The sequence below is a fragment of the Caretta caretta genome, chromosome 2, assembly GCF_965140235.1.
Source record: "Caretta caretta isolate rCarCar2 chromosome 2, rCarCar1.hap1, whole genome shotgun sequence".
Taxonomy (NCBI): Eukaryota; Metazoa; Chordata; order Testudines; family Cheloniidae; genus Caretta; species Caretta caretta.
In genome coordinates, this window is record NC_134207.1 from 148232178 (window position 1) to 148259354 (window position 27177).

At 50.2% G+C, this 27177-nt stretch overlaps 1 protein-coding gene across 2 annotated transcripts in view; it reads right to left on the bottom strand.

Moving 5' to 3' along the window:
• Window positions 1–27177, bottom strand: part of CLPTM1L (CLPTM1 like) — a 115305-nt gene that overhangs the window by 20116 nt on the left and 68012 nt on the right. For both annotated transcript variants that reach the window (XM_048839513.2, XM_075125480.1), the window contains exons 10-11: window positions 23548–23613; window positions 13606–13656 (exon numbers count right to left, since the gene is read on the bottom strand). In XM_048839513.2, coding sequence (XP_048695470.1) covers window positions 13606–13656; window positions 23548–23613 — 117 coding nt within the window. The remainder of the gene's footprint in view (window positions 1–13605; window positions 13657–23547; window positions 23614–27177) is intronic.

The following is a 27177-nucleotide window of genomic DNA, read 5'->3' on the forward strand; positions in this document are numbered from 1 at the left end:
TCACTCGCCTTACAGTGTGTATGATAACACCCATTTTTTCATGTTCTGTGTGTATATAAATCTCCTCACTGTATTTTCCACTGAATGCATCCGATGAAGTGAGCTGTAGCTCACGAAAGCTTATGCTGAAATAAATTGGTTAGTCTCCAAGGTGCCACTAGTACTCCTTATCTTTTTGTTAATACAATATGGTTCCCAAAGACCCTGCGTGTGGTTGCAGTATCTGTTACAGGAGCCTCAAATGCTGAAGATGAGCCTTGAAAAAGGGTTAGTTCACCTAATACCCTCATCAGAGTACCTATGAATAATAAACATGAAGAGGACATTAAGTACCACCAGTTAAACTCACTTAAGTGACTTTTTGTAGGTTTTTTTTTTTAAACCAAAAGTGTAATTGACACCAAAAGAAATGCCTTCTCTTAGAGAAAGAACTCTAACAAGTGCACCAATTCATCTCCTGCACAGATGTTAGGGAGTGAATCAAAAATCTCTAGAATTTGTCCAGGATTACCCCAACTATACATACAATAGGATGGGGGCTAATATAGCCACAACGAATCAGGAAAGAGATCATGGAGTCGTCGTGGATAGTTCTCTGAAGACGTCCACACAATGTGCAGCAGCAGTCAAAAAAGCAAACCAGATGTTAGGAATCATTAAAAAAGGGACAGAGAATAAGACGGAGAATATCTTATTCCCCTTATATAAATCCATGGTACACCCACATCTTGAATACTGCGTACAGATGTGGTCTCCTCATCTCAAAAAAGATATACCAGCATTAGAAAAGTTTCACAGAAGGACAACTAAAATGATAGGGGTTTCGAATGGGTCCCATATGAGGAGAGATTAAAGAGACTAGGACTTTTCAGGCTTGGAAAAGAGGAGACTAAGGGGGGATATGATAGAGGTTAGGGTCCTCATTGGGAAGTTCAGGGTTACCATCCTGAACTTCAGCTTGTGGATAAACATGTTCAGCTCTCTAAGATCCAATATAGATTACCATCTCTCTCATCCCAAAAAGGAAAAATAGGGACCCTAGAACTCCTCTCCCCAGTACTGATGTAGAACTCTACTGCCCTGAGAAAAAAGTAGTGAGAGGACCTCTTGTTGTGGAAGATCCTTGTGAGACTGGTCCCTGAAGAGGGATGGGAAAGGGGGTTGAAAGGTGCTGAAAGGAACTGGACAGAGTAGACTGATGAGATGGTATCCAATACCCATGGGTTTGAGGTGGTGTAGAACCAAGCATGCCAAAACAAGGAAAGAGAGTTCCCCAAAAGAAGGGTAGACTTTAGAATTAGGGGAATGTATCCACCTCTGACCAGGCTGTCAAAACTGGTGCTTTTGTGACCGGTGCATACGTGTAGGTGACAGAGATGGTTGGGTCAACAGAGTGCTACCTTCTCCTGTGAAAGTGTTGTTTTTTCCTCTGAGACTTGCTAGATCTTTGGTGGAAGACATGGGATAGTGAGCTCAGATTTCTATGGTGCATGGCTGCTTTCAGTAATGCTTTCTTTTAGGGGCCAGAGTGTATAACCCCAGCAATTTCATCCTTCAGTTCTTCAAGGGGCGGAGGCCTCATCCACTGTGGCACAAAGGAGTTCAGCCCCTTCGAACAGAAGATCCTCCATAGTGGATTCAACTTCTATGGGAAATCCAGACCCTTGCAGCCACGATGACCTATGCATAACTGTGGCTGCGGCAATAAGAACGTAAGAATGGCCATACCGGGTCAGACCAATAGTCCATCTAGCCCACTATCCTGTCTTCCAACAGTGGCTGGTGCCAGATGCTTCAGAGGAAATTAACAAAGCAATTGAGTCATACATCCCAGGTTGTCCACTCTCAGTTTCTGGCTGTCAGAGGTTTAGGGACACCCAGTGCACGGAGTGGCATCCCTGACCATTTTGGCTAACAGTATACCTTGGATTTATATAGTGGCATTATGATAATCTATCTATCCCCTTCCTAATGGTTCCTAACATTGTTAGTTTTTTTGACTGCCATTGCACACAGAGCACATTTTCATAAAACTATACACAATGACGCCAAGATCTCTTTCTTGAGTGGTATCAGCTAATTTAGGCCCCATCATTTTGTACGTACAGTTGAGATTATGTTTTCCAATGTGCATAACTTTGCATTTAATCAACACTGAATTTCATCTGCCATTTTATTGCCCCGTCACTCACTTTTCTGAGATCCCTTTGTAACTCTTCCCAAAGAGTGGGAAGTGATATCAGCTGTATCCAGAGCTGCCTGGAGCCTGGTTTTACCACTAACTGCCCTGCTGTGATCAGAGAAGCAAACTCTTTCTGGAAAGCAGTCAGCCTGTTATTTGTGAAAAACAGTGAATTTCTCAAAAACACAAAAATCTTACCTCAACATTAGGGCTTGATAATTAGCAAGCCAAAATTGCATGCGTGCTGATTTGATTTTCTGCCAAATGAACCTAATCTTTTTGCCTCTCCCTCCTTTGCTGTCGCCCTGTTTTATCTTGCTTTTTCATTAGCCACTGTCACTACCAGAGATGATGGAACAGGATGGGTATAAAAATATTTAGCCCCCTTGCTATTTTCTGTCCCCATTTTGAGAGGTGCGAGAACCGTTGCAGGGGTCTACCACAGCACCTGGATGAGTCCATTATATACCCTGTGGATAAAGCCACTTTACCAGAAGACGTGGACTGCAGGCAGGGCCAGCCCACAACATTTTGGCACCGGAGGCGGGGAGCTCAAATGATGCTCCCATGCCCCCTCGCTTGGACCAAAACTTTGAAAGTTCTCAATTCTGCCTTCTTCCTGTTCTACTCCTCTCATCGTACTGCTCTGCTACCTACCCCAATAAAGGAGAACTAACAACTTTAAATGCCTTTTTCAAAAATTTTAACTAACACTTAAGTTTCAAACGCCTGAACAGCAAATGTAACTTTTCTTGTCTGCATAGTAAACACTGGCATTTTTATCTGTTTGAATAATCAAAGTGGTGCTTTCCGGGCCTTCTTGGTTGCAAAGATTTGAACTGCTTCCTGATGAAGGTCCACAGTCTGGGCCAGCTCATGCTCTATTGAGATGGTTGCAAGGCCGACCAGCCTCTCCTGTGTCATTGTGGAGCGTAGATGTGTTTTTATTAACTTCAGCTTGAAGAAGCTGCGTTCTCCACTGGCAACTGTTACAGGAAGTGTTAGAAGTATGCACAGAGCAACAAAAGCATTTGGAAAGAGGGTGGTCATCTTATTTGTGCACATATATTCCAGAACAGCCTTTGGAGTTGATCCTGCTGAAATGTATCTTGAAAGGGCTTTCAGTTCATCACCAAAATCGGTCGCATCAATATCGCGCATGTCATCATGTGTCAACACTGTCTCTAGTGCCCTGCATTGCTGGGGTAGGTCGTCTTCAGGTACAGTGAGGAGTTTTGGAATATTATACATCATCCCAAATATACTGCTGTGTTCCTTGAGCTGCATGAAACATTCTTCAACTGATTGTAGTGCACAATCTAGCACCTGGTTAAAGAATTCAACTTTGAATTGTTGTTTGGGGACTCTTATGGGATTATCTCGTGCCTCATAATCAAAATGTCTTCTTCTTCAGTGACTCTTCTATTCTTGAACAGGTGGGAAAATAGCTTCAGTGTGAAGTTCCTCTGCCAACTTCTGTGCACTCTTCAGAACATTTTGAAATCCCTCATCTGACCGGTAAGTCTTTAGGTATGACTTTGCTTCGTCCAGTTGTTCCATTGCTCCAGATATATCAAGGTCAACACCTTGGAGTCTCTTGCTTACAACATTTATTTCAAACAGTATGTCATGCCACAACACTAAGCCACACAGACATTTGAAGTTATGTATGTTTCTGGTGATTCCACTTCCCTCTGCCTCTGTTCTCCCAAAAACGGTTCCTGTCATAGCATTATCCTCCATAATGGCAACTATGGCATCATCTAGCTTCCCAATTTGGTGTTTGATGGGCTTTATCGCCTCCACTCAACTTTCCCATCATGTGGCACTCAGTGGTTTCAGTGTCAGAGAGGATGTTCCCAGATATTCCTTTAAAATTTGCCATCGATGAGTTGATGCAGAGAAAAATACATAGATGCTTTGAATTACATTAAAAATTTCATTAGCCTCACTAGAAGCTGATGCTGCATCACTGACCACCAAGTTCAATGAATGAGAACTGCATGGGATACAAAAAAGTTCAAGGGTTTAACTCTCGGATCCATGTCTGCACTCCTCTGTTCTTTCCTCTCATGTTGGCACCACTATTGTAGCCCTGACCCCTCATGTCAGTTATCGAAAATTCCCGTATCTTCCAGCTTTTTAAGAAGTACACTTGTCATACCAGCTCCTGTAGTATCATCAAGGTCAATAAATTATAGAAATTACCATTGCAGGGATATTTTCACTAGGTTCTGTTGTTGTTACAAAAACGCACCATTTAAAGTCATTTGTTCCGTATGGCTGATGTCAGCTGTGCAGTCCAGAACAGAGTAATATCTTAGAATCTTTGAATCATAGAATCACAGAATATCAGGGTTGGAAGGGACCTCAGGAGGTCATCTAGTCCAACCCCCTGCTCAAAGCAGGACCAATCCCCAACTAAATCATCCCAGCCAGGGCTTTCTCAAGCCTGACCTTAAAAACTTCTAAGGAAGGAGATTCCACCACCTCCCTAGGTAACGCATTCCAATGTTTCACCACCCTCCTAGTGAAAAAGTTTTTCCTAATATCCAACCTAAACCTCCCCCACTGCAACTTGACACCATTACTCCTTGTTCTGTCATCTGCTACCACGGAGAACAGTCTAGATCCATCCTCTCTGGAACCCCCTTTCAGGTAGTTGAAAGCAGCTATCAAATCCCCCCTCATTCTTCTCTTCCGTAGACTAAACAATCCCAGTTCTCTCAGCCTCTCCTCTTAAGTCATGCGTTCCAGGCCCCTAACCATTTTTGTTGCCCTCCGCTGGACTCTTTCCAATTTTTCCACATCCTTCTTGTAGCGTGGGGAAAACTGCACACAGTACTCCAGATGAGGCCTCACCAATGTCGAATAGAGGGGAACAATCACGTCCCTCGATCTGCTGGCAATGCCCCTACGTATACATCCCAAAACGCCATTGGCCTTCTTGGCAACAAGGGCACACTGTTGACTCATATCCAGCTTCTCATCCACTGTCACCCCTAGGTCCTTTTCTGCAGAACTGCTGCCTAGCCGCTCGGTCACTAGTCTATCACAGTGCATGGGATTCTTCCGTCTTAAGTGCAGGACTCTGCACTTGTCCTTGTTGAACCTCATCAGATTTCTTTTGGCCCAATCCTCTAATTTGTCTAGGGCCCTCTGTATCCTATCCCTACCCTCCAATGTATCTACCTCTCCTCCCAGTTTAGTGTCATCTGCAAACTAACTGAGAGTGCAATCCACACCATCCTCCAGATCATTTATGAAGATATTGAACAAAATCGGCCCCAGGACTGACCCTTGGGGCACTCCACTTGATACCAGCTGCCAACTAGATAACAAGCCATTGATTACTACCTGTTGAGCCCGACGATCTAGCCAACTTTCTATCCACCTTACAGTCCATTCATCCAGCCCATACTTCTTTAACTTGCTGGCAAGAATACTGTGGGAGACCGTGTCAAAAGCTTTGCTAAAGTCAAGGAACAACACGTCCACTGCTTTCCCCTCATCCACAGAGCCAGTTATCTCGTCATAGAAGGCAATTAGATTAGTCAGGCATAACTTGCCCGTGGTGAATCCATACTGACTGTTCCTGATCACTTTCCTCTCCTCTAAGTGCTTCAGAATTGATTCCCTGGGCACCTGCTCCATGATTTTTCCAGGGACTGAGGTGAGGCTGACTGGCCTGTAGTTCCCAGGATCCTCCTCCTTCCCTTTTTTAAAGATGGGCACTATATTAGCCTTTTTCCAGTCGTCCAGGACCTCCCCCGATTGCCATGAGTTTTCAAAGATAATGGCCAATGGCTCTGCAATCACATCTCCCAACCCCTTTAGCACTCTTGGATGCAGCACATCCGGCCCCATGGACTTGTGCTCGTCCAGCTTTTCTAAATAGTCCCGAACCACTTTTCTCCACAGAGGGTTGGTCACCTCCTCCCCATGCTGTGCTGTCCAGTGCAGCAGTCTGGGAGCTGCCCTTGTTCGTGAAGACAGAGGCAAAAAAAGCTTTGAGTACATTAGCTTTTTCCCACTTCCTCTGTCACTAGGTTGCCTCCCTCATTCAGTAAGGGGACCACACTTTCCTTGACTTTCTTCTTGTTGCTAACATATCTGAAGAAACCCTTCTTGTTACTCTTAACATCTCTTGCCAGCTGCAACTCCAGGTGTGATTTGGCCTTCCTGATTTCAATCTTGCATGCCCGAGCAGTATTTTTTTACTCTTCCCTCGTCATTTGTCCAATCTTCCACTTCTTGTAAGCTTCTTTTTTGTGTTTAAGATCAGCAAGGATTTCATTGTTAAGCCAAGCTGGTCGCCCGACATATTTACTATTCTTTCTACACGCAGAATGGTTTGTCCCTGCAACCTCAATAAGGATTCTTTAAAATACAGCCAGCTCTCCTCGACTCCTTTCCCCCTCATGTTATTCTCCCAGGGGATCCTGCCCATCAGTTCCCTGCAGGAGTCAAAGTCTGCTTTTCTGAAGTCCAGGGTCCATATTCTGCTACTCTCCTTTCTTCCCTGTGTTTTCCCCTACTAATTCTTCCAGGTTTGAGAGCAGCAGGTGAAGAAGAGCTCTGCTCCTAGCTGGTTCCTCCAGCACTTGCACCAGGAAATTGTCCCCTACACTTTCCAATAACTTCCTGGATTGTCTGTGCACAGCTGTATTGCTCTCCCAGCAGTTATCAGGGTGACTGAAGTCTCCCAAGAGAACCAGGGCCTGCGATCTAGTAACTTCCGTGAGTTGCCGGAAGAAAGCCTCGTCCACCTCATCCCCCAGTCTGGTGGTCTACAGCAGTACATACCACGACATCACCCTTGTTGCTCACACCTCTAAACTTAATCCAGAGACACCCAGATATTTCTGCAGTTTCATACTTGAGCTCTGAGCAGTCATACTGCTCCCTTACATACAGTGCAACTCCCCCACCTTTTCTGCTCTGCCTATCCTTACTGAACAGTTTATGTCCATCCAGGACAGTACTCCAGTCATGTGAGTTATTGCACCAAGTCTCTGTTATTCCAATCACACCATAATTCCTTGACTGTGCCAGGACTTTCAGTTCTCCCTGCTTGCTTCCCAGGCATCTTGCATTTTTGTATAGGCACTTGAGATAACTCGCCGATCGTCCCTCTTTCTCAGTATGAGGCAGGAGCCCTGCCCTCTCGTGCGCTCCTGCTTGTGCTTCCTGCCGGTATCCCACGTCCCCACTTGCTTCAGGGCTTTGGTCTCCTTCCCCCAGTGAACTTAGTTTAAAGCCCTCCTCACTAGGTTAGCCAGCCTGCTTGCAAAGATGCTCTTTCCTCTCTTCGTTAGGTGGAGCCCGTCTCTGCCTAGCACTCCTCCTTCTTGGAACACCATCCCATGGTGAAAGAATCCAAAGCCTTCTCTCTGACACCACCTGCGTAGCCATTCATTGACTTCCACGATTCGACGGTCTCTACCCAGGCCTTTTCCTTCCACGGGGAGGATGGACGAGAAGACCACTTGCGCCTCAAACGCCTTTATCCTTCTTCCCAGAGCCACATAGTCTGCAGTGATCAGCTCAAGTCTTGCTGACTTCAGATCTGCCACAATCTTCTGTTTGACTTTTGTTGCCAGTAATGGTATGATCTCAGTTTGAATTGTTTTTCAAAGGTAGTGGTGTGTGTACATTTCTTGGGTGGCGACTCTTCTTAGATGCTCCTGGAGTACAGCGTCAAACTTAGCCATCAGCTCCACAATTTTAAGGAAGTTTCCACTGTTTGGCACATATAGCTGATCTGAAGTGCCATGCGGTGCTAGGTTTTGGGCAGCAAGCACTCTCATAATGGCAATGAGCCTTTTCAGAATATTTTGCCAGTAAAGAGACTCTGATGCAATCTTCTCTTGATGCTGATCATTTATGGTGGCCTTTAATCTTAGTCTCATCTCAAGCTCTTTCCAGCTATGGAATGCTCTCTGGTGATTTGCTACCTTCTCATGGCATGCCAGATTTCTAGCCAGATTTTTCCAGTCCTTTGTTCCTGTAGAACCCAATGTGGCTGGAACATTAGACTGGAAGAGTTTGCAACAAAAACAGTATGCAGCATTCTTGGTTTTTGAGTACATAAGCCATGGCTTCTCCACTTTGTCACCATTAGGGATTTCATGCCAGTAATGTGTTGGATGGAAACTTCTATTTTCATTGTCTTTGGGGAACATGAAGTTTTTCACTTGCTGGGGCCCATGCAGTACAAAGAAGTCCCTCAGGCTACTGCTCAAGTGGGTCCACAGTCCTGGATCAACTAGACTTAAGGAACTAAACTCAACAGCAGCTGTTTCTTGTGCCTCCACCACATTCTTCTCTGATCTACACTTTTCTTCAGGAATGTGTATGGTTACACCCATTTGAGATGGAGATATGGATGCTGCAGCACCTGCACTCTGACTAACTGGATGATCAGGCATCTCCTCACCACTCACATCGTCACTGGGGCCAGAAGGCTCACCGTGAACATTTGTATCTCAGGAGAGCTCCTTCCTGCTTAGATAGAAAAGCTTCCTTTGCTTGCTTTCTTTTTCTGAATTCTGCCTCCGCGGGGCGTTTTCTTCTTTCACTCATGACTGGTGTTCTGTGCCAGCTATAGTGGCTCTCAACACTCAGTTGAAGGGGACAAATAAGCAGGCTGGTAGCAGGGCCTGAGTGAGGGAAGATATCAGCTTCTTAAGGGCCTAACTGGCTCCTACTACTTCAGATGACTGCCTGTTCTCCTCAAGTGAGTTCAGGGAAGCAGCAGGAAACAGAAAGCTCCCTGAGAGGCTGGTCTTAACCAGCCCAGGCTCCTGGGAATGATAGAGAGGTACATAAGAGGCTCCTCCTCCTCTCTCCCCCTGCAGCTCCTGCTGCTTTCTGTTATTCCCTCTCACCTTCTCTCCTGCCTGGTTGTTATGTCTCTTGTGCCCTCTTTCCTCCAGCACAGCACTCCACCCTCTCTGTGTATCTAGAGCAGAGAGAATACATATGCACCAGCAGCAGACACAATTTTGTACACTCTGGGTCCTAGAGGTGCCCCCACACAGTCTGGCACCTGAGGCACCTGTCTCAGTTTGCCTCATGGTAAAGCCAACCCTGTCTGCAGGATATCAACTAACACATGTTGAATCCTGGCATTTAAAGTGCCTCCCCTATTCTCTTTAAAAGGCCTTGTAACACCTTCAAAACATCAGGCTGGGGACCCAATGAGGAGACAACTTGTTTGGGGAGGAAGATAATAGAGCCATCACCAGCTGGAACCCTATCTGTGGAGGAGAGTCTTCTCCCTGGTTATAATCTGGAAATAGGGAGGGCTGCAGTGGTAAAAGAGAAGGTGCAGCTAGGGTGGCTGTCTCTGTGTATGGGATGCCCTGGGGACATAAAGGTTTGTCCGCACAGTTGCAAGCTTCTCAGGATGGCCCAGGAACACCAGTATGACCATATGTTGATCTGGTAAGTTCTACATAGCCATGGTGTCAGAAACCAGGAGAACTGGGGTCAGTTTGAGTCCCAATGCCTGTCTCTGGAGCAGTCCCATGTCCTCCTGCAGGACACACACAACAGTGGAGTGGAGGCTGGAGGAGAGGTGGTGTGTTGCTGATCCATCTCCTCTGACTGTATAGAAGTGGATCCAGAGGTGGTGTGCAGATGTGGATAATGCCATGGATACAGTCCTGCTAATAGGAGCGAGGTGGAGACTCTGGCTCCTATAGAAGCTCTAGATCTCTCAGTGCCATGAACCTTGTTAGTGCTCGTTGCAGTTGTGAAGTGCCTGGACCACCTGGTGACAGAAACTGTCAGTCCAGAGAGTGCCAGTGTAAAAGTGATAGGTTGTGGTGCTCATGGTTTGCAGTGCTACCATTAAGTCCAAAGCAGTCAGTGATGTAATTCAGGGGTGGACAAACTTTTTGCCTGAGGGCCACATCGGGGTTCCAAAACTGTATGGAGGGCAGGCAGGGAAGGCTGTGCTTCCCCAAACAGCCTGGCCCCCGCCCCCTATCAACCCCCACTTCCTGCCCCCTGACTGTCCCCCTCAGAATCTCCAACCCATCCAACCCCCCCCCTTATCCTCTGACCGCCCCCACCCAGGACTCCCCCATCCCTAACCACCCCCCCGCTCCCTGACTTCCATGCCCCCTATCCACGCCCCTGCCCCCTGAGACTCCCACACCTATCCACCTGCCCCCCCAGGATCCCTGCCTCTTATCCAACACCCACCGCCTCCACTCCCTGCCCCCTTACCGTGCTGCTCAGAGCACCAGGACTGGCAGCCACGCTGCCCGGCCGGAGCCAGCCACACCACCGCACAGTCTCGAGGCACTGGGGCAGGCCGGCGGCTCTTGCAGCTGCACTGCCCGGCAGGAGATCACAGTCCCGCCGCCCAGAGCACTGGTGGCACAGCAAGCTGAGGCCATGGGGGAGGGAGGACAGCAGGGGAGGGGCCGGGGGCTAGCCTCCCCGGCCAGGAGCTCAAGGGCCAGGCAGGACAGTCCCGCGGGCCATATGTGGTCCGCAGTTTGCACACCTCTGATATAACCGGTGCTAGATCTCTGACGGCTAGTCTCTGAGTCAGTGTCTTAAACTGAGTGACCTTCTTGGAAGCCTCATGGAGTTGAGAAGTCTTGATAGTTTGGTGCAGAGGAGGGTGATTCTTCTCAAGCAACCCCTGGTGGGAGATCTGCTCTTGGAGATCCCTGACTCTGGGATTTATCAGAATGCTTCTTCTCTCCAATGGAATGCTCATGTGCATATGAAAGTGAACCAGTGTTTGTGCTCTTTGATGCTGGATCTCACAGAGAGACGTCTAGACAGCCTGATCCAAGGTGGGTCTCAGATTCATTCAGAAGATACCTGAAGTCTTGCCTCTCTGACCTCACATGTCCTTGAAATAAAAGATTTGTAAGTGGAACACTTCCTTGGGATGTATGACTCTCCAAGACAACACAGGCATTTCTAGTACTCCTCATTGATGGGCATGGTTCCTTCACATGAAGGGCAGTTCTTATAGCCATTGTAGGTTTCTTTTGGTCAACGGGCAGAGAATCATCTATACTAATAAGAGACTAACTAGGAACAACTAACAATTACAATTCTGGATTGTGTGGGGCAGGGCGGGGTCTGTGTTACGGACTGCAAATGCTCTGTTTCATCAATGTCAGGAGGCGGCTGAGAGGAACTGATGGCACTTGACACACACTGCCCTTTCATGACCTTGCTGGAGAACCAGAGAAGCTTCAGGGTGCAGGCATGCTGTACACATAATGCTGGCCAAAAGTCCCAAGCGCTTGCAGTGGATGCATATCAGAAGTGGAATATGCATATGGACAATCACTGGAAGGAGATGTAGGTTCTGATGCTTCCAAGGGATCTTACAGTAGGATATCATTCAAAACAGACAGACTAGGTCTTCATAACTGATGAAGGCCTAGGAATCATTTAGCATTTGCATAGAAACCAGTGTATTCTCTGTTCAAATTAATGACAACTTTGATTAGTTCAAAAAGAGTTGGCTAGCTTTAGTGTAAGAATTAAGGACAGCTAAACATTTTACATGCATATCTTAAATAAAGTTGAAGATGAGATATTCACATATTCAGACAAATTTATTTGCAATTCTATAATGACTTGGAACCCTGGTGTCAAGGTTCCTCCCCCACTCTGAACTCTAGGGTACAGATGTGGGGACCTGCATGAAAAACCTCCTAAGCTTATCTTTACCAGCTTAGGTCAAAACTTCCCCAAGGTACAAAATATTACACCCGTTATCCTTGGAATGGCCGCTACCACCACCAAACTAATACTGGTTACTGGGGAAGAGCTGTTTGGACGCGTCCTTCCCCCCCAAAATACTTCCCAAAACCTTGCACCCCACTTCCTGGACAAGGTTTGGTAAAAAGCCTCAATTTGCCTAGGTGACTACAGACCCAAACCCTTGGATCTGAGAACAATGAAAAAGCATTCAGTTTTTACAAGAAGACTTTTAATAAAAAATAGAAGTAAATAGAAATAAAGAAATCCCCCCTGTAAAATCAGGAGGGTAGATATCTTACAGGGTAATTAGATTCAAAAACATAGAGAACCCCTCTAGGCAAAACCTTAAGTTACAAAAAAGATACACAGACAGAAATAGTTATTCTATTCAGCACAATTCTTTTCTCAGCCATTTAAAGAAATCATAATCTAACACATACCTAGCTAGATTACTTACTAAAAGTTCTAAGACTCCATTCCTGGTCTATCCCTGGCAAAGACCAGCATACAGACAGACCCAGACCCTTTGTTTCTCTCCCTCCTCCCAGCCTTTGAAAGTATCTTGTCTCCTCATTGGTCATTTTGGTCAGGTGCCAGCGAGGTTACCTTTAGCTTCTTAACCCTTTACAGGTGAGAGGAGCTTTCCCCTGGCCAGGAGGGATTTCAAAGGGGTTTACCCTTCCCTTTATATTTATGACACCTGGTTTTCTGACTCCCAGTCCTCCTATTCAAAGGACAAGACCATGTTACCACTACAAAAACATACAATATGGCTTTGGTCAGAGATGGAATCACACTTCTAGGTAACAGAGGCGAATACGGTTTCACTGGGTTTCCTCTTCTCTTTTCATTTCAGGGGAGGGAAAAGATGGAGTAGTCTGAATTGGAGACAAGTGTGGGTAACTGGAACTAGCAGGTCCAAAACTCCTGGCAGTATGGGAGGTAAAGGCAGCACTATGGCTTTGGCACTTTAGATTTATGGACTGCCATAACAAAAAGGTCTGATGCATGAGCTACCAGCCCTGGGGAGGTAAACCATGGCAGACTTCATCTGTCCAGAGGATATGTTTCCCCAAAACAAAAAGACAACAACTGATGTGCATCAGACTGGAAAAATTCCTACTCTTAGAGCATACCACTTAAATAATTTCTTCAGATCTGCAGCAATAAAGTGCAGAAACATGCTGAAGCAACTTAAAATTCAAGATTTACCTCAAAATTATAGTGAACTCTCAAGACTACCTACACCAATGCTATTTTAAAACTGTATACCAAAAATGCAGGTTTTTGTAGAACAAAGGGACCTGAAATTTTTTTTAATCACCGATAACCTTTAAATCAAGAAATACACTCTAGTTCAGCCACAAATTATTGGGATAGATGCAGGAACTACTGGGTGAACGTCTATGGTCTGCATTGCGCAAGAGGTCAGACTAGGCTGTTACGGTCCCTGCTAAACTAAAAAAATACATGAATTCCATGGACACTGAAAACAATATTTGTTTCAGTCCGCTTTTGTAAGGAAGACTCAAGTTAATATTTGATCTAATTTTTCACACTATCTTTTTGCTGTCCAGAAGAAGACTAAGTTCTCCAACCAGCAGATTGCACCAAGTCCCACTACATATTTCATTAAATAACCAACATGTCAACAATATTACAGGACCGTGTCTTACCTGGGTATCATATTCTTCAGTTCTCTTTTCAGATTCATTGTATGCACCAAACTGTATTAGATTTAATAGAGAAGTAATCGTAATTGGTTTAGACAAATAAAATAGAAGGGGAAAAAATACACTACTTTGTTAGGGAAAAAAGTCAGTATTAGCAAAAAATTCAAAGGAAATGTCAATGATATTAGGTCTAATTGCAATCTAAAACAAGGAAGATGACAACTAGCAACAGGATTTTTTAAGTTGAAGAAAAAAAAAAAAAGGTGCAATATAAAGCACTATCCCAAGGCAAGGAGTTTGCCCTGGAATTTCTTTGCTAAATACTACATGAACCATTACAAGACAACTCATTTTTCAATATCATTCTTGACAGAAGAAGGCTACAAAGGTTCAAGAGATCTGTTGAGCCCATGGGTATACTGCAGTTGGCTCAAGTTTCAGTGATTAAAGCTCAGCTCGTAAAGATGAAAAACTTACTACTAACTTTCATTGTACTATATAAAACTTAATGCAAATCTACAAATGCTTCAAAAGAGCACATAGCACTCAGCTACAACCCTCACTCTCTTCAACATGATGCAGACAGAAAATTGAGCCCTTCAGCCACTAACTGTACAACAGCCTATACAGAAACTGATTAAATCAAAGAAAAACTACATTTAAAGACCTAAATCATAAGTAATTGTACAAAAGTGTTCAGGCTAGCCTGGGCCCAGAGCGGGGGGGCTTCCTCGACACTCGTGGTCTTCCACCCCCTCGAGTTACCTAGTGCCGCGCCCAGTGTCACCGATTATCCCTCTCCTGAGAGTGCCCGGAAAGATGGGCACGGCTGCGGGGTGGGCGGTTTATGGGTGGGGGGGTTAGACACCCATGTATTATAGGACCCCTCCTGGATGACAGTAACGATGGTATCCACAGTGGCAACGGCTGGGGCTGGCGTCTCTCGCTCTTCCCCTCAATCAAAGGGTCAGACGGAGGGAACCGGACGGGGTCACCAAGCAGAGAACCCCGGACAGCGCCCACCGCTCCTCGAAGGCGTCAAGGGAGTCGGTGGACGCCGCCCAGAGGAACTCCGCCCGGATTCGTGAATGTACTGAGGATCGGAAAAAGGCCCTACAATCGCAGGACGCTTCATGGGCCAACTTCCCCTCTCTGGTTTTATAAATGGCTGTTTTAGCCAAGGTTAGGAGGAGGTTGACCAGCAGGTCTCGCGATTTTCTGGGGCCACAGATGGGGAGTGTATAGATAAAAAGGTGAGGGGAGAAATGAAGCCAAAAGCGCAATAGAATATATGTGAGGAGCTGGAAAAGGGGCTGCAATTTGGCACCCTCTAAATATACGTGCACCAGGGTTTCCCTCATATTACAAAAGGGGAAGTATCTGGGATGGGGGTAAACCGTGTCAGAAACACGCCCGTGCTCACAGCTCCGTGAAGGAGCCGCCAACTGATGTCCCCGACGGGCCTCGGAACCAAGGTGGAATACAGGCTGGCCCACCGAGGTTGCTCATCCTCCAAGGGTGGCAGGAGGTCCCGCCACTTTGTATCGGGGCGGGACACCAGGGTGTGGGCGTGAAGGGTGTGAAGCGTGAGTGTGTATAAATAATTCCTTGGTGCGATTTGAAAACTGACCGGCTGCAGTTCATGCAGGAAGGCGTGCGCCAATATGCTCCACGTCGAACTACCTGCACTATAAAGGAGCCACTGCAGGGCCTGGAGGCGGAAAACGCGGACCTGAGTGTACAGACACTTCAGGCCCTGCCCTCCTTCCTTCAGGAGTAAATGAAGAACTCCAACAGGGGCCCAGTGCATTCCTGATCAAAAGAACTCTAGAATCAATCTCCGGAAGTGGGTCAGGAAACCCGGGGCCGGGGCCAGGGTGTTGAGCTGGTACCAGAGCGTGGACACGACTAGTTGGTTAAGCACCAGTGCTCTCCCACGGAGGGAGAGACATCGGAGTAGCCTCGTCCATTTCCGGATCCGCTCTATCACCCCGCCCTCTAAATTTTGCCAGTTCTCCGGCGGGGAAGGGTGCGTGGTGGAAAGGTAAACGCTGAGAGAGAGCAGTGGACCCGCACTCCACCAGATGGTCTGAAGCGCGGGTGGGAGGGAGCTTACCTGCCGCCAGTCCCCCACCGCCAAGCCAGAGCTCTTGACCCAGTTGACTCGGGCGGAGGAGGCTGCCGAATAGATGGCCTGGCATGCCTCCACTCGCGCCAAGTCACCCGGGTCCTGGACCACGAGGAGTACGTCATTGGCGTACGCCGACAGGACCAGCTGCAGCTCCGGCTCCCGCAGCACCAACCCTGTCATCCTCCTGCGGAGGAGACAGAGGAAAGGCTCGATCGCCAGAGCATACAGCTAGCCCGAGAGGGGGCACCCCTGCTGCACTACTCGCCCGAAGCTGACCGGTTCGGTCAGGGTCCAGTTGAGCCTAACCAAACACTCCGCGGAGGCATACAGCACCCGGAGAAAACTCACAAACTGAGGTCCGAATCAAACGCCTGCAGAGTGCTCAGGAGGTACCCATGGTCTACTCTATCGAATGCCTTCTCCTGATCAAGAGACAGGAGGGCGAACGACAGACCATCTCTCCGCCCGAGTTCCAAAAGGTCTCGGACTAGAAAGAGGTTGTCAAAAATGCTGCGACCCGGGACAGTATAGGTCTAGTCTGGGTGGATCACGTCCGCCATCATGGACCCTAGCCGCAGCGAGATTGCTTTCGCTAAGATTTTGTAATCCGTGCTAAGGAGTGAGACGGGACGCCAGTTTCGTAAATCGCGGAGGTCCCCCTTCTTCGGCAACAAGGCGAGCACCTCTCGCCTGCACGACAGAGGGAGGACCCCGCTCTGCAAGGACTCAGCCCAGACAGTGACTAGGTCTGGGCCGAGAATGTCCCAGAACGTGCGGTAAAACTCCACGGTCAGCCCGTCCATGCCCGGAGTTTTATTGGTGGGCATGCGACGGAGGGCTTCCGAGAACTTGGCCAGGGTGAGAGGCAGCTCTAGCCGGTCTCGGTCGCCCACGCTGACCGTGGGGAGTTCCTCCCAGAGCACCCCGCAAATGCCAGGATCGGTCGGATCCGGGAAGAAAAGGCTTGTGTAGAAGTCACGGGCCCTCCCACACATCTGCTCCGGATCCATGAAGGGGGTGCCGTCTTCTGCAAGAAGGCGGGTGACGTGTTTCTTGGCCCCCCTCGTTTTCTCCAGGGCATAGAAAAAGTGGGAGCCGCGGTCCATCTCCTGAAGGAGGCGGATGCGGGACCGAACGAAGGCACCTCAGCCCGGTGGTGCTCGAGGGCCTGGAGCTCCTCCCACTTCTCCTGGCACACTCCGCAGGTCCTTGGGGTTGGTGGCCAGGTGCCTCTCCATCTCTAAGACCTCCCGTTCCAACTGCTCTATCGCCGCATTTCTCTGTCGGCTGGTGTCCCGAGTGTGGTCACGGCAGAAGAGCTTGGCGCGCACCTTCCCTAGATCCCACCATCGCCGCACCGAGGGAAAGACACGCCACTGCTCTCGCCAGGCCAGCCAAAACTCCCGGAAGGATGTCACAAAGCTCTCGTCCTCCAACAGGCTGTTGTTAAAGTGCCAATAGGCCGGCCCCGGTCTCTCTGCACGGAGGGAGACCGTTATGGTGGCTAAATGATGGTCGGAGAACAGGGCCGGCCGAATAGTGGAGGAGTGGGCCTGTGAAAGATGGAAACGGGATAAGTAAATACAGTCCAACCAAGAGTGGTGTGACCGATGGGCCTCCACCCGGACAAAGGTGAACGTGGAAGTGTCATCTGGGTGATGGTCACGCGAGACGTCCACTAGGGAGTGATGTTCGACTATTCCTCGGAGAATGTTCGCGGCAGCTGGGCTCGGCTCGGCCCCTGAGCGGTCCCGTTCCTCGAGGGTGGTGTTGAAGTCCCCTCCCAGGACCAGGCACTCGTGCGAATCTAGGGTGCCGAGGAAGTCGGACACCCGCTGATAGAATTGTGGCCGCTTTGGGCTCGTTTGCGGGGCATAGATGTTAACAAGATTGACCACGAGCCCCTCCATACGGACTCGAAGGTGCAGCAGGTGGCCCGGCACGGCCCCAGTGACCCCTAGCACCTCGGGCCGTAGGTTGGGGGAGAACAGGGTCACCACTCCAGCTTGCCAAGTCGCGAAGTGGCTAAAGTATACCCCGTCCCCCCACTCCAGCCCCCACCTGTCCTCGGCGGCCGGGTCCGTATGGGTCTCCTGCAGGAAAACTACAGAGTACCCCCTTTCCCGAAGGTAAGAGAGCACCTGGGACCTGCGGAGAGCCATCCTACAGCCCCTGGTATTCAGGGTTGCAATAATGAGAGGCGTCATGCAGAGGGCTGGGGTGGGTGGGGGTTTCTTGTTGGCGGGGGTGTTCAAGGCCCCCGGCGGGTTGCGCAGCAACCCGTGACCCATCACGTGGATGAGTAGATCGTGTCGGAAGCAGCGGGCTCGCTCGTAGGCCGCAGCACCGCGCCTTCCTTGCCCCCTGCCCTCCTTTATAAGGGCCCTTGTGGCCTGGAGGATTTGGTCAAAGTCCCCCCATAGCTGAAGAGCCAGCTGTACTCTATTGCGGGCGCCACAGGTGTGTTCTAGGAACTTCCGTAGTGCATGCCGCAGCTCATGGGGGTGTGGGGTTACAATTTCCGGGGTGTTCCCTGGTGGGACTCTTAATACAGTCTCGTGGTCCGCTAAGGTGGGTAGACAGGGTGCGGACCACCGACGGGGCGTCTGACAGGCTGGGGTTATTAAATTCATTTCACGCCTTGGGGTGGAGGAGGATGGCAGAGAAAAAATTGCAACTCCTAATGGGTCGCGACTAGAGAGTGCAAAGACTGCTCCCTGGGGGGAATCTGCGAAAGGCGGGAAGGAAATAACCCCAGTGGCGGCATTAGCATTGCAGGAGGAGGGGACTTAGGCAGGGACAGAGGTGGGGACAGGGGTAAGGCTCTGGGGTTCAGGAGGCAAGCAGCTAAAGGAAAGTGCCTCCTGAGCAGAGTCAAGGGTTAAGGGGTAAGGGAGGGGGCTCCCAATAATGCTAGGCACTGGCTCCATGGTGGTCTTAGAGGCCATGGCATCAGGTGGTGGACCACCTTCTGCAGGGTGCTCGCCCGGGAAGGCAATTAGGGGGAGGGAGCATGGGGAAAGGGGGGCTCGGGTAAGGTTGCCCAGCTCGAGGCCAGCCAGCAGTACATCATCCTCTCCCTAGGTGACCGGGGTCAAATCTAGGGCCTCAATCTCCGCATACACGGGGGAGAGGCCAGCTCCTGCTACCCCGGGGGCCTCTCCTCTAGGGCCCGCCTCAACGGTCGCTTCGGGGTCCGTGGGGGGTTCGGGTGGTATCCAGGCAGAAGGGGCGTCCTCAGGAGTCTCGGAGGGGAGGGTCTCCCGTGGAGGGGGGATTCTGCCCTCCAATGTCAGTCTGTCTTCCCCTCCCGACACCAGCGGATGGATCTCACTCGTGGCCGTGGCCATGGCAGGAGGCTCGATATCAGTGCCTCCTTTCCTGGTCTTCCGGGGGGCTTCCGCGTCGGATGGATGCAGCGGAGCTCGAGCCTTCCGCTTGCCTCGCTTCCCCTGAACTAGGGTCCAGCCCTCCATAACGTCATCTGGGGGTTGGTTAGCAGGGGTCGTGTCGGGGGGCGGAGGCGACGGTTCAGGGGGGTAGCGGTGAGGCAGCATGAGGGGCGGGGGTTTCTCCTTGGGGCGGGCCCTCTCCTATACCCGGTAATATCCTTGCCACACCCTCCTCCATAGGCTCTGCTGGATTGGTAATAGCAAGGGTGGAACTCCCTTGCTCGCCCAGGCGTTGTAGGGAAGGTATCTCTTGGGCCCGGACGGGAGCAGCGATGGGTCGAATAGGAGGAGGGTTGGTTTCAGGTGCCGGGCAGCCAGGGGTGTCAGCAGCGACGGGACCGATGTCCTGCCGGGTCTCGGGGGTTTCAGGTGCCCCTCCCCCCCGGACCAAAGGGCAGTCTCTGCGGACATGCCCCGCTGAGCGGCAGAGGTAGCACCGGGCCTCTCCGGTGGAGTAAAAGACCCGATAGCAGGCTCCCTGGTAGGGGACTAGGAAAGACCCCTCGAGCACCTCTCTGTCACGCGCACCTGCCGGCGGTAGAAGCTGCACTTGCCGGCAGAACGAAAGGACGTGATGGAGGGTGGGGTCCTTGCAGCCCAACGGGAGAGGGCTGATGACAGAGACAAGTTTCCCCAGGGTGGAAAGAGCGGGTAACAGGGCAACATTGGGTAAGAAGGGAGGAACGGAGGTGAGGACGAGGCGAACACCCAGGTCTTCTAGAGGCTCTAGGGGGACAAACACCCCCCCACCGCCAGGCCCCTCTCCACCGCCTCCTGGGCGGCAGCCTCCCAAGCTAAGAAAAAAACGACCTTCCCATACATCTTGGAGGCTGCCACAATAGCCGTGGGTCCTACCACCTTCGCCAACGCCTGCACGTATGTCTCCACATGGGGCGAGGCGGGCACCAGGAGGCAACGAACACCGTGCCTCCTGGTCAAGGCGGGGAAAGGGCCCCGGCCGCTGGTGATGGTAGCAGAGGCGGGGGGGGGGGCGGCGAGATGATGAGGCGGCAGGCAGGGGGGAGCCCGTCACCGCCCGGGCATACGTCCTGGGGGCCGGGGGAGGGACAGTCGCAGAGCTGGTGGAGGGAAACGCAGGGAGGGGCGCCACGGTTGATGACGAGGCCACAGCGGTGGGGCAGCCCCTGCCATGGAGGGCTTAGTGGTTTTAGCGGGGCCCTTTCCTTTCATCCCGCCCTGACCCTTCCGGCCAGCTGGGGGGGGTTTCCTAGAATCTGGGGGGGCGGTGGGCACAGCAGCAGCGATCACCCCGGTGCCTCCTGCTGCCGGTGCCCCAGCGGGGGTGTGTGTGTGGCAAGTATCTTAATAATAGTGGTCGGGGGGGACCTTGGGGGTCGGGCGGGGGGGTGGTGGGGGAGGGACAACTGATTTTGTTAAAGGGGCCTCGCCCCTCTCGTTCCCCACAATTGTGAGCAGGGAGAGATGGGGAGACACCAGAAGGAGGAGGAGGGAGGGGAAAGCAAAGTAACCGCTCCTCCCCGCTGGGCTGCAGGCCGTGGGGGGGGGGAACGAAATCGAGGTCCAGTAATAGGGGCAAGCTGTGGGATAAGCAATCTGGGGGGGGGGGGCTGCAGACCCACACACGTTTGTCCAAAGAGTCTCGGTTGGTCGGCTGTTATGTCCGGTCCGCAAGGCAAAGTTCAAAGCGAACAGCTGGATCTGAAGGGAGATGGCAGGTTGCCAGCAGGGACGGACGGCGGGGGGGCCGTGACAGTTGTAGTAATGGTGGGGGGGTTAGGGACACCGATGGATCGGGGGGGGCTCTGCGCCACACCCCCTGTGCCGCCACAAAAGCAAGTAACCACAGTCAAACTCCCCCCCACGAGAGTATAATTCAGAAAATTACTCAGTCTTACGGCCCCCTTCACGATGATTTATAGCTTCCCCCGATTATTTCTCCTGTCTTCTGAAATCATCTTCTCCAGCTGTGTTGGCTGTGTTCCAAGGCTTCCGGCATGCTGAGAATGAAAGTCTGAGTTGCCAGCAAAACGGCTGGGTCTGGGGGTTTCCACTCCCCCCTCTGGACAGCAAAATCGGCAATCTTCCCCCCCCTCCTCCGGGGGGCTTAGCTGCGGCAAATAGCTACCCCCGAAAGCAGGCGTGGGGGGGGCGGGTGCTGGCAGCAAGCTGAGGGCTGACCAGCACGTAGACGGCAAGAAGAAAAAAAACAAAGAATCAAAACAAAGCAAAAAAAAGCGTCTGGCCCGGGCGGGGGGGGGACTAAGGCAGGTTCAAAAAGTAAGAAAAATCCAGGCCAGGGGGCTTTAGGAAAGAATAGAAAGCAGATAGCTGATGAGCAAGCAAAGGACGTTCCGTTTCCCAACAGGGAAGGTTCCAGAACAATCAGGAACTTTCTGGAAATAATTAAGACAGGCTGATTAAAACACCTGCAGCCAAGACAGCTGCATTCCACAGGGCCCTGGGCTGGAACCCGGAGTAGAGGGCAGGCCCAAGTTCCCCCCAAACCTCCCAACTCCTAGTCAGACACAGGAGGAGTTGACCTGGACTGTGGGTTCATGAAAATGGCCAAACTGAGGGCTGCTGTGAATCTCTGAGGCGAGCAAATTCGCCAATAAGAGCAAGACCCACAGAGGTAGAGAAGGAACTTTGTCACAATACTTATGCGAGAAAGCGTTTTCCTCATATGCACATCTGAAAACCAAATATAGAAACAGACTTGATGCTGAACCAGACCTGAGACTTCATCTTTCTCCAGTGGTTCCGGACTTCCAAGAGCTACGCATAGCAAAGCAAGCTCATCCATCACACTGAGGAAATTTAAACTTAAATCCCTGGAAATATTCATTTTTAGGAGGCGGTTCACGAGATTTCACAATTACACAATTACTAAAGGGGTTCGCGGGCTGCCAAAGTTTGGGAACCACTGAGTTAGTATGATCCAATTTCAGTCTGAGAATCACTTGAGGGATATCGGGGGGGGAAGGCATACACAAGGACTGATCCCCAATTCAAATGGAAAGCATCAGTTAATGAGCCTTAGACGGAGACCCGCTTGAGAGCAAAATAGACTGCATTTCTTGTTGTCTTTCACTGAAAGTAAGTCCACTGTCAGAATGCCTCAGTCCTTGAAAATGGACCTCAGCACATCGCTCTTCAGAAATCGCTCATGATTCTGAGAGAAGTTCCTGCTGAGGTCACTGGCCAAGTGATTCTGAGCACCTGGGCAAGTAAGCAGTTGTGTAAATGAGGTTTTCCATGATGCACAATTGCCAAACCTTTATTGCTTGCTGACAAAGCTAGGGAGCGGCTTTGTTTCCTCCTGGCTTGTTCACATAACACATTGAGGTTGCATTGTCAGTGGGCTCTGCTCTTCTGCTTATGACAACAGTCCTTACTCTCATGGTAGAAGCCCAGTGAAGGGTCCCTGACTTTACTGTTTCCCGCTTCTGTATCAGATCTTATGCTAAAAGGTGCACTCTTCTAGAACTCTGGCAGATGTACGGGGGCAGGGTCCAACTGGGACCTCATTGCTTTCTTCCCGAGTTGCTTCTTCAGCCAGAGTTCTTGTGCCTGCAGGGTCCAGGTGGGACTTGGATCACCCCAACTGACAGATACTGCACCTAGTGGAAGCATCACTGACTGAGAAGGATCAGGGACAGGAGACAATTTTTGAAGTCTGGTATCCTAGGCATAATCTAAATCCTATACTAGGGAAGCTAAACGGTTCACTGAGACGGGGATTATACCTGTTACTAAGTATACTTTAAAATTGCTAACACTAAGTACGCTACAGTAAAAATAACTATAAAACTGAAATATTTACAGATTTGAAGACAAAGACGACAGAAAGAAGGGCTCCAGATACTGGAAATTACAAACTAGGCCATGCAGTGGTAAAAAGGAACTGGATAGGCAGTTAGTCCATACCACCCCATTTACCCATGGTGTGTGAGGAGACCAAGGGTGCAGACATAGACCAATTGACACTGCTTGCAAGAATTCTCTGGTCTCAGGCACATGAAGTGCATGCATACCCCATAGTGTTACACACACAGGGACTGGCACTTGAAGAACTCTGTTTTGCAGAAGATGCCTTAATCGTCTCAATTCAGTAGCAAATAACATTTCTATCCTCCAGCAGTAATAATAGAAGACTGATTTGTGGTTTTCTGTAGCTACTTCTGCAACTTTTTAATTGAATCATATTATACAAATGGATGAACACAGCACCATTTGTATACTTCTATACATTTTACATACATCTATACATCTTCATATTTTGTTGATTTGAATTTTATTTTAAAGTAAGCTGTTCACTAACCTCTGAAGGAGCAGAGAGCTCAATAGCTCTAGTCATTATGAAAGAGCAAAGGTACTTACCTGGATTGTTGGCCTCATGCTTCTCCATTTAACTGTCATTTTCAGCGCTTTCTTCACTTTCCAGAGCTGTGGTTCAAGTTACAAAAATACAATGCTTATAGATCAAGAACAACTTATTAATCACAACTAAGGATATCAAAATCTAGTTCTTAGACTTGAAAAAGAGGTTACCTACCTCCTGGAGGTTCTTCGAGATGTGTGGTCCCAATCTGTACTCCATTGTGGGTGTGCATGCGCGCCATGTGTCAGAAGATTTCTGCATCAGTATTCATCGACCCACACGTATGTAGCCACGTGGTCCAGGTGAGGTTACATGAGGCTGTGTGGGGTGACACCCTCTCAGTCACCCTCTTACTGCTGAGCAGTGCGGCACACAGCAGATGGGACAGAGGGCAGGTATTGGAATACAAATAGGGACAACACATCTTGAATAACCTTCAGTTACAGATAAGTAACAGCCTCTTCTTCTTCTTCAAGTTATGGTCCCTATATGTATTCCAAATGTGGGTGAGTATCAAGCAGTGATAAGTGCAGAGGCGTGTGCGAGGATGCAAGAGGCATTGCAGTCTGGAGGACAACATGGCCCACAGCTGCGTCTGCCGCCCTCTGGCTGATTGCGTAATGGGTAGTGAAGGTATGCACAGAATGCCACGTTGCCACTCAGCAGATGTCATGCCAGAAGACATCTGCCAGGAAGACAGATGTTGCCACCTGTGCCCATGTTGAGTGCACTGTAATTGTGCTGGGCGGCATATACCATACATGGATGCATGCAGAGACCCACTTGAGATGCGTTGGGAGGGCAGGACTTGGCCCATGGATCTGTCTACAGAGATGTGGGGAGGCATGAATGGTGGAGGTTCTGTCAAGATAGAACGCCAGCACATGGTAGACATCTAAGAAATGCAGGGTCCTGTCTGCAGGAGTGGCGTGCAGCTTAGGACAGAAGACCGGAAGGTGAATCGACAGGTTGAGGTGAAACTCCAAGACTACCTTCAGGAGGAATCTGGGGTGGAGGCGCAAGGAAACTTTGTCTTTATGGAAAACTGTATTGGGGGTTGGGGGGAGGAGATTGCCCATCATGGCCACCAGTTTGCTGTTCTGCCGAGCAGAAGTGATAGCCACGAGGAAGATGACTTCCATGGAGAGGTGGAAGAGGGAGGATGTGGCCAGAGGCTTGAACGGGGTCTGGTGAGGGTGGAGAGGACAAGATTGAGGTCGGGGGGAGGGGGGGGCGGCTTGCACACTGGCAGGAAGCTGTTAAGCAGAAGAAGTGGGTGGTGGTGGAGTGTGTAAAGACCGAGTGGCCGTCCACAGGGGTGAGGAAGGCTCTCAATGCTGTCAGGTGCACCCGGACAGAGCTAAAGTTAACGACTGAGGTCTTAAGTTCTAGGAGGTATTCCAGGATGCTAGGGATGGAGATGGCCTCGAGGGGGAAGTGGTGGCGCTGAGCCCAGGAGGTGAAACATTTCCATTTTGCGATATAGCAAACTCTTGTGGGGGTCCGCCTACTGCGTGTAAGGATGTGCTGCACCAGCGGCAAACAAGCATTGTCTACACAGGAGCCCAAACCAAAAACCAGGCCATGAGGCAAAGGGAGCCAGGACTGGGATGGCAGAATCTGCCTTGGTCCTGAGTGAGGTGGTCTGGGATTGTGTGGCGATGGAGAGGGGGCAGGCACAGAGCCTGAGGAGGTCCACAAACAAAAACTGGCAGGACTAGAATGGGATTATCAGTATGACTGTGGCCTGGTCCTGGTAGATGTTGCAGAGGATCTGGGGAAGGAGAGGAATGGGGGAAAGGTGTAACGAGGTTCTCCCTGCCAGGGCATGAGAGCATCGCCTTGAGAGTCGAGCCCCTGGGCTCCCTGGGAGCAGTAAAGAGGGAACTTGTGATTGTCTCGTGTAGTGAAAAGGTCCCAGTGAGAGGTGCCTCAGGTATGGCAGATGGAACGGAGAGTGGGGTTGTGGAGCGCCCACTCATGATTGAGGTACCAGGTCCTGCTAAACCCATCGGCCAGGGAGTTTTGTGCCCCCGGGAGGTGCGCCATGGGGAGGATAATATGGTGGCGGAGACACTGGTTCCAGAGGTGGATGGACTCCGAGCAGAACGACAGGACTTGTTGCCCATCTGTTGATGTAGGTGACCGCTGTCGTGTTGTCGGAGAGGAGCTGAACATAACGGGCACGGATGAGCGGCAGGAATGCATGGCAGGCCAAGTGCACCGCCCTCAGCTCCAGGACGTTTATGAGCATGCGGGCCTTGGACTGTGTCCGAACCCCCTGGGTGATGCGCTGGTGCAGATGAACGCCCCAACCAGAGAGGGAGGCGCCTGTCGTCAGAGTGGCAGTCGGAACAGGGGTGGAGAAGGGGATGCCAATAAGCACATCAGAAGGGTCGGTCCACCAGGTGAGGGAGGCCAGAACCAACTGTAGGACTATCATTGTGTATTGGGGTGATCCCACTGGGGTCTGAAGAACAACAGGAGCCACAGCTGTAGACAGCGCATGTGCAAGTGGGAATTCAGTGTCACATAGGTGCAGGCCGCCATGTGCCTGAAAAGGCAGAGCCAACAACGTACTGTGGTGCATGGGTTGCGGTGTAAGTGGCTATGACAGTGGTGACAAAGGAATGTGCCATTATGGAATCCTGATCGTCATGATGAAATTGATAGTCTGTCTCGGGATAAGCACCAACTTCTGGTTGATACAGACACCAAGAGTGGTAAGGAGAGAGCGGAGAGTGTGAACTGCGGACATAATCATGGCATGAAAGGGTGTGACCAGGAGTCAGTCATCCAGGTAAGGATACATGGAGTACACCAGATGTCTCATCGGGGCTGCCACGACCACAAATACCTTTGTGAAAACCTGTGAGGCCATCATGATGCCAAAGGGGAGAACTTGGAACAGGTAATGGTGGTAGCCTATGTGAAAGCGGAGAAGTTTGTGATGTACTGAACGGATGTCGATGTGAAAGTATGCACCCTTCATGTCGAAAGCTGTAAACCACGCTCCCTGGGCAAGGAAGGGGATAATCACTGTGAGTGTCACCATCTTGAACTTGGTCCTCCTGATCAAGGTGTTGAGAACGTGGAAATTGAGTATGGGGCAGAGCTTGCCATCCTTCTTAGGGATGAGCAAGTATGGAGGAGTAGAATCCCCAGGTGATGAAGGGGCTGGGCACCGGTTCTATGGTGCCCCTCGCAAGGAGGGTGTCTGCCTTGTGCTGTAGGAGGTTGCGATGGGAGAGACCCCCAGCAGGCATTCGGGGAGGTCCCTGATGCGGGGGGAAAGAGAGAAATTCTAGAGTAACTGTGCTGGACAATCTCTAGTACCCAACGATCTGTAACACTCCTACCCCAGTTGTGGGTAACCACAGCAAGACGGACCCCAAAGAAGACAAGGGGAGTTGGGCACGGTGATGGGGGGAGGGTTTGCAGCTCTCAACTTGCGCATCAAAACTGGACCTTGGGTTGGTGTCTGGTCAGGATGGAAGAGGTCACCATGGAGAGACCCGAGGTCGCTGGTACCACTGACACTTCCTCGGGGGTTCCTGATTTTGAAGATAGGAGGACTGATAAGTCACATATGAACTGGGGCAGAAGGGTTGGCACTGCTGTTTATGACG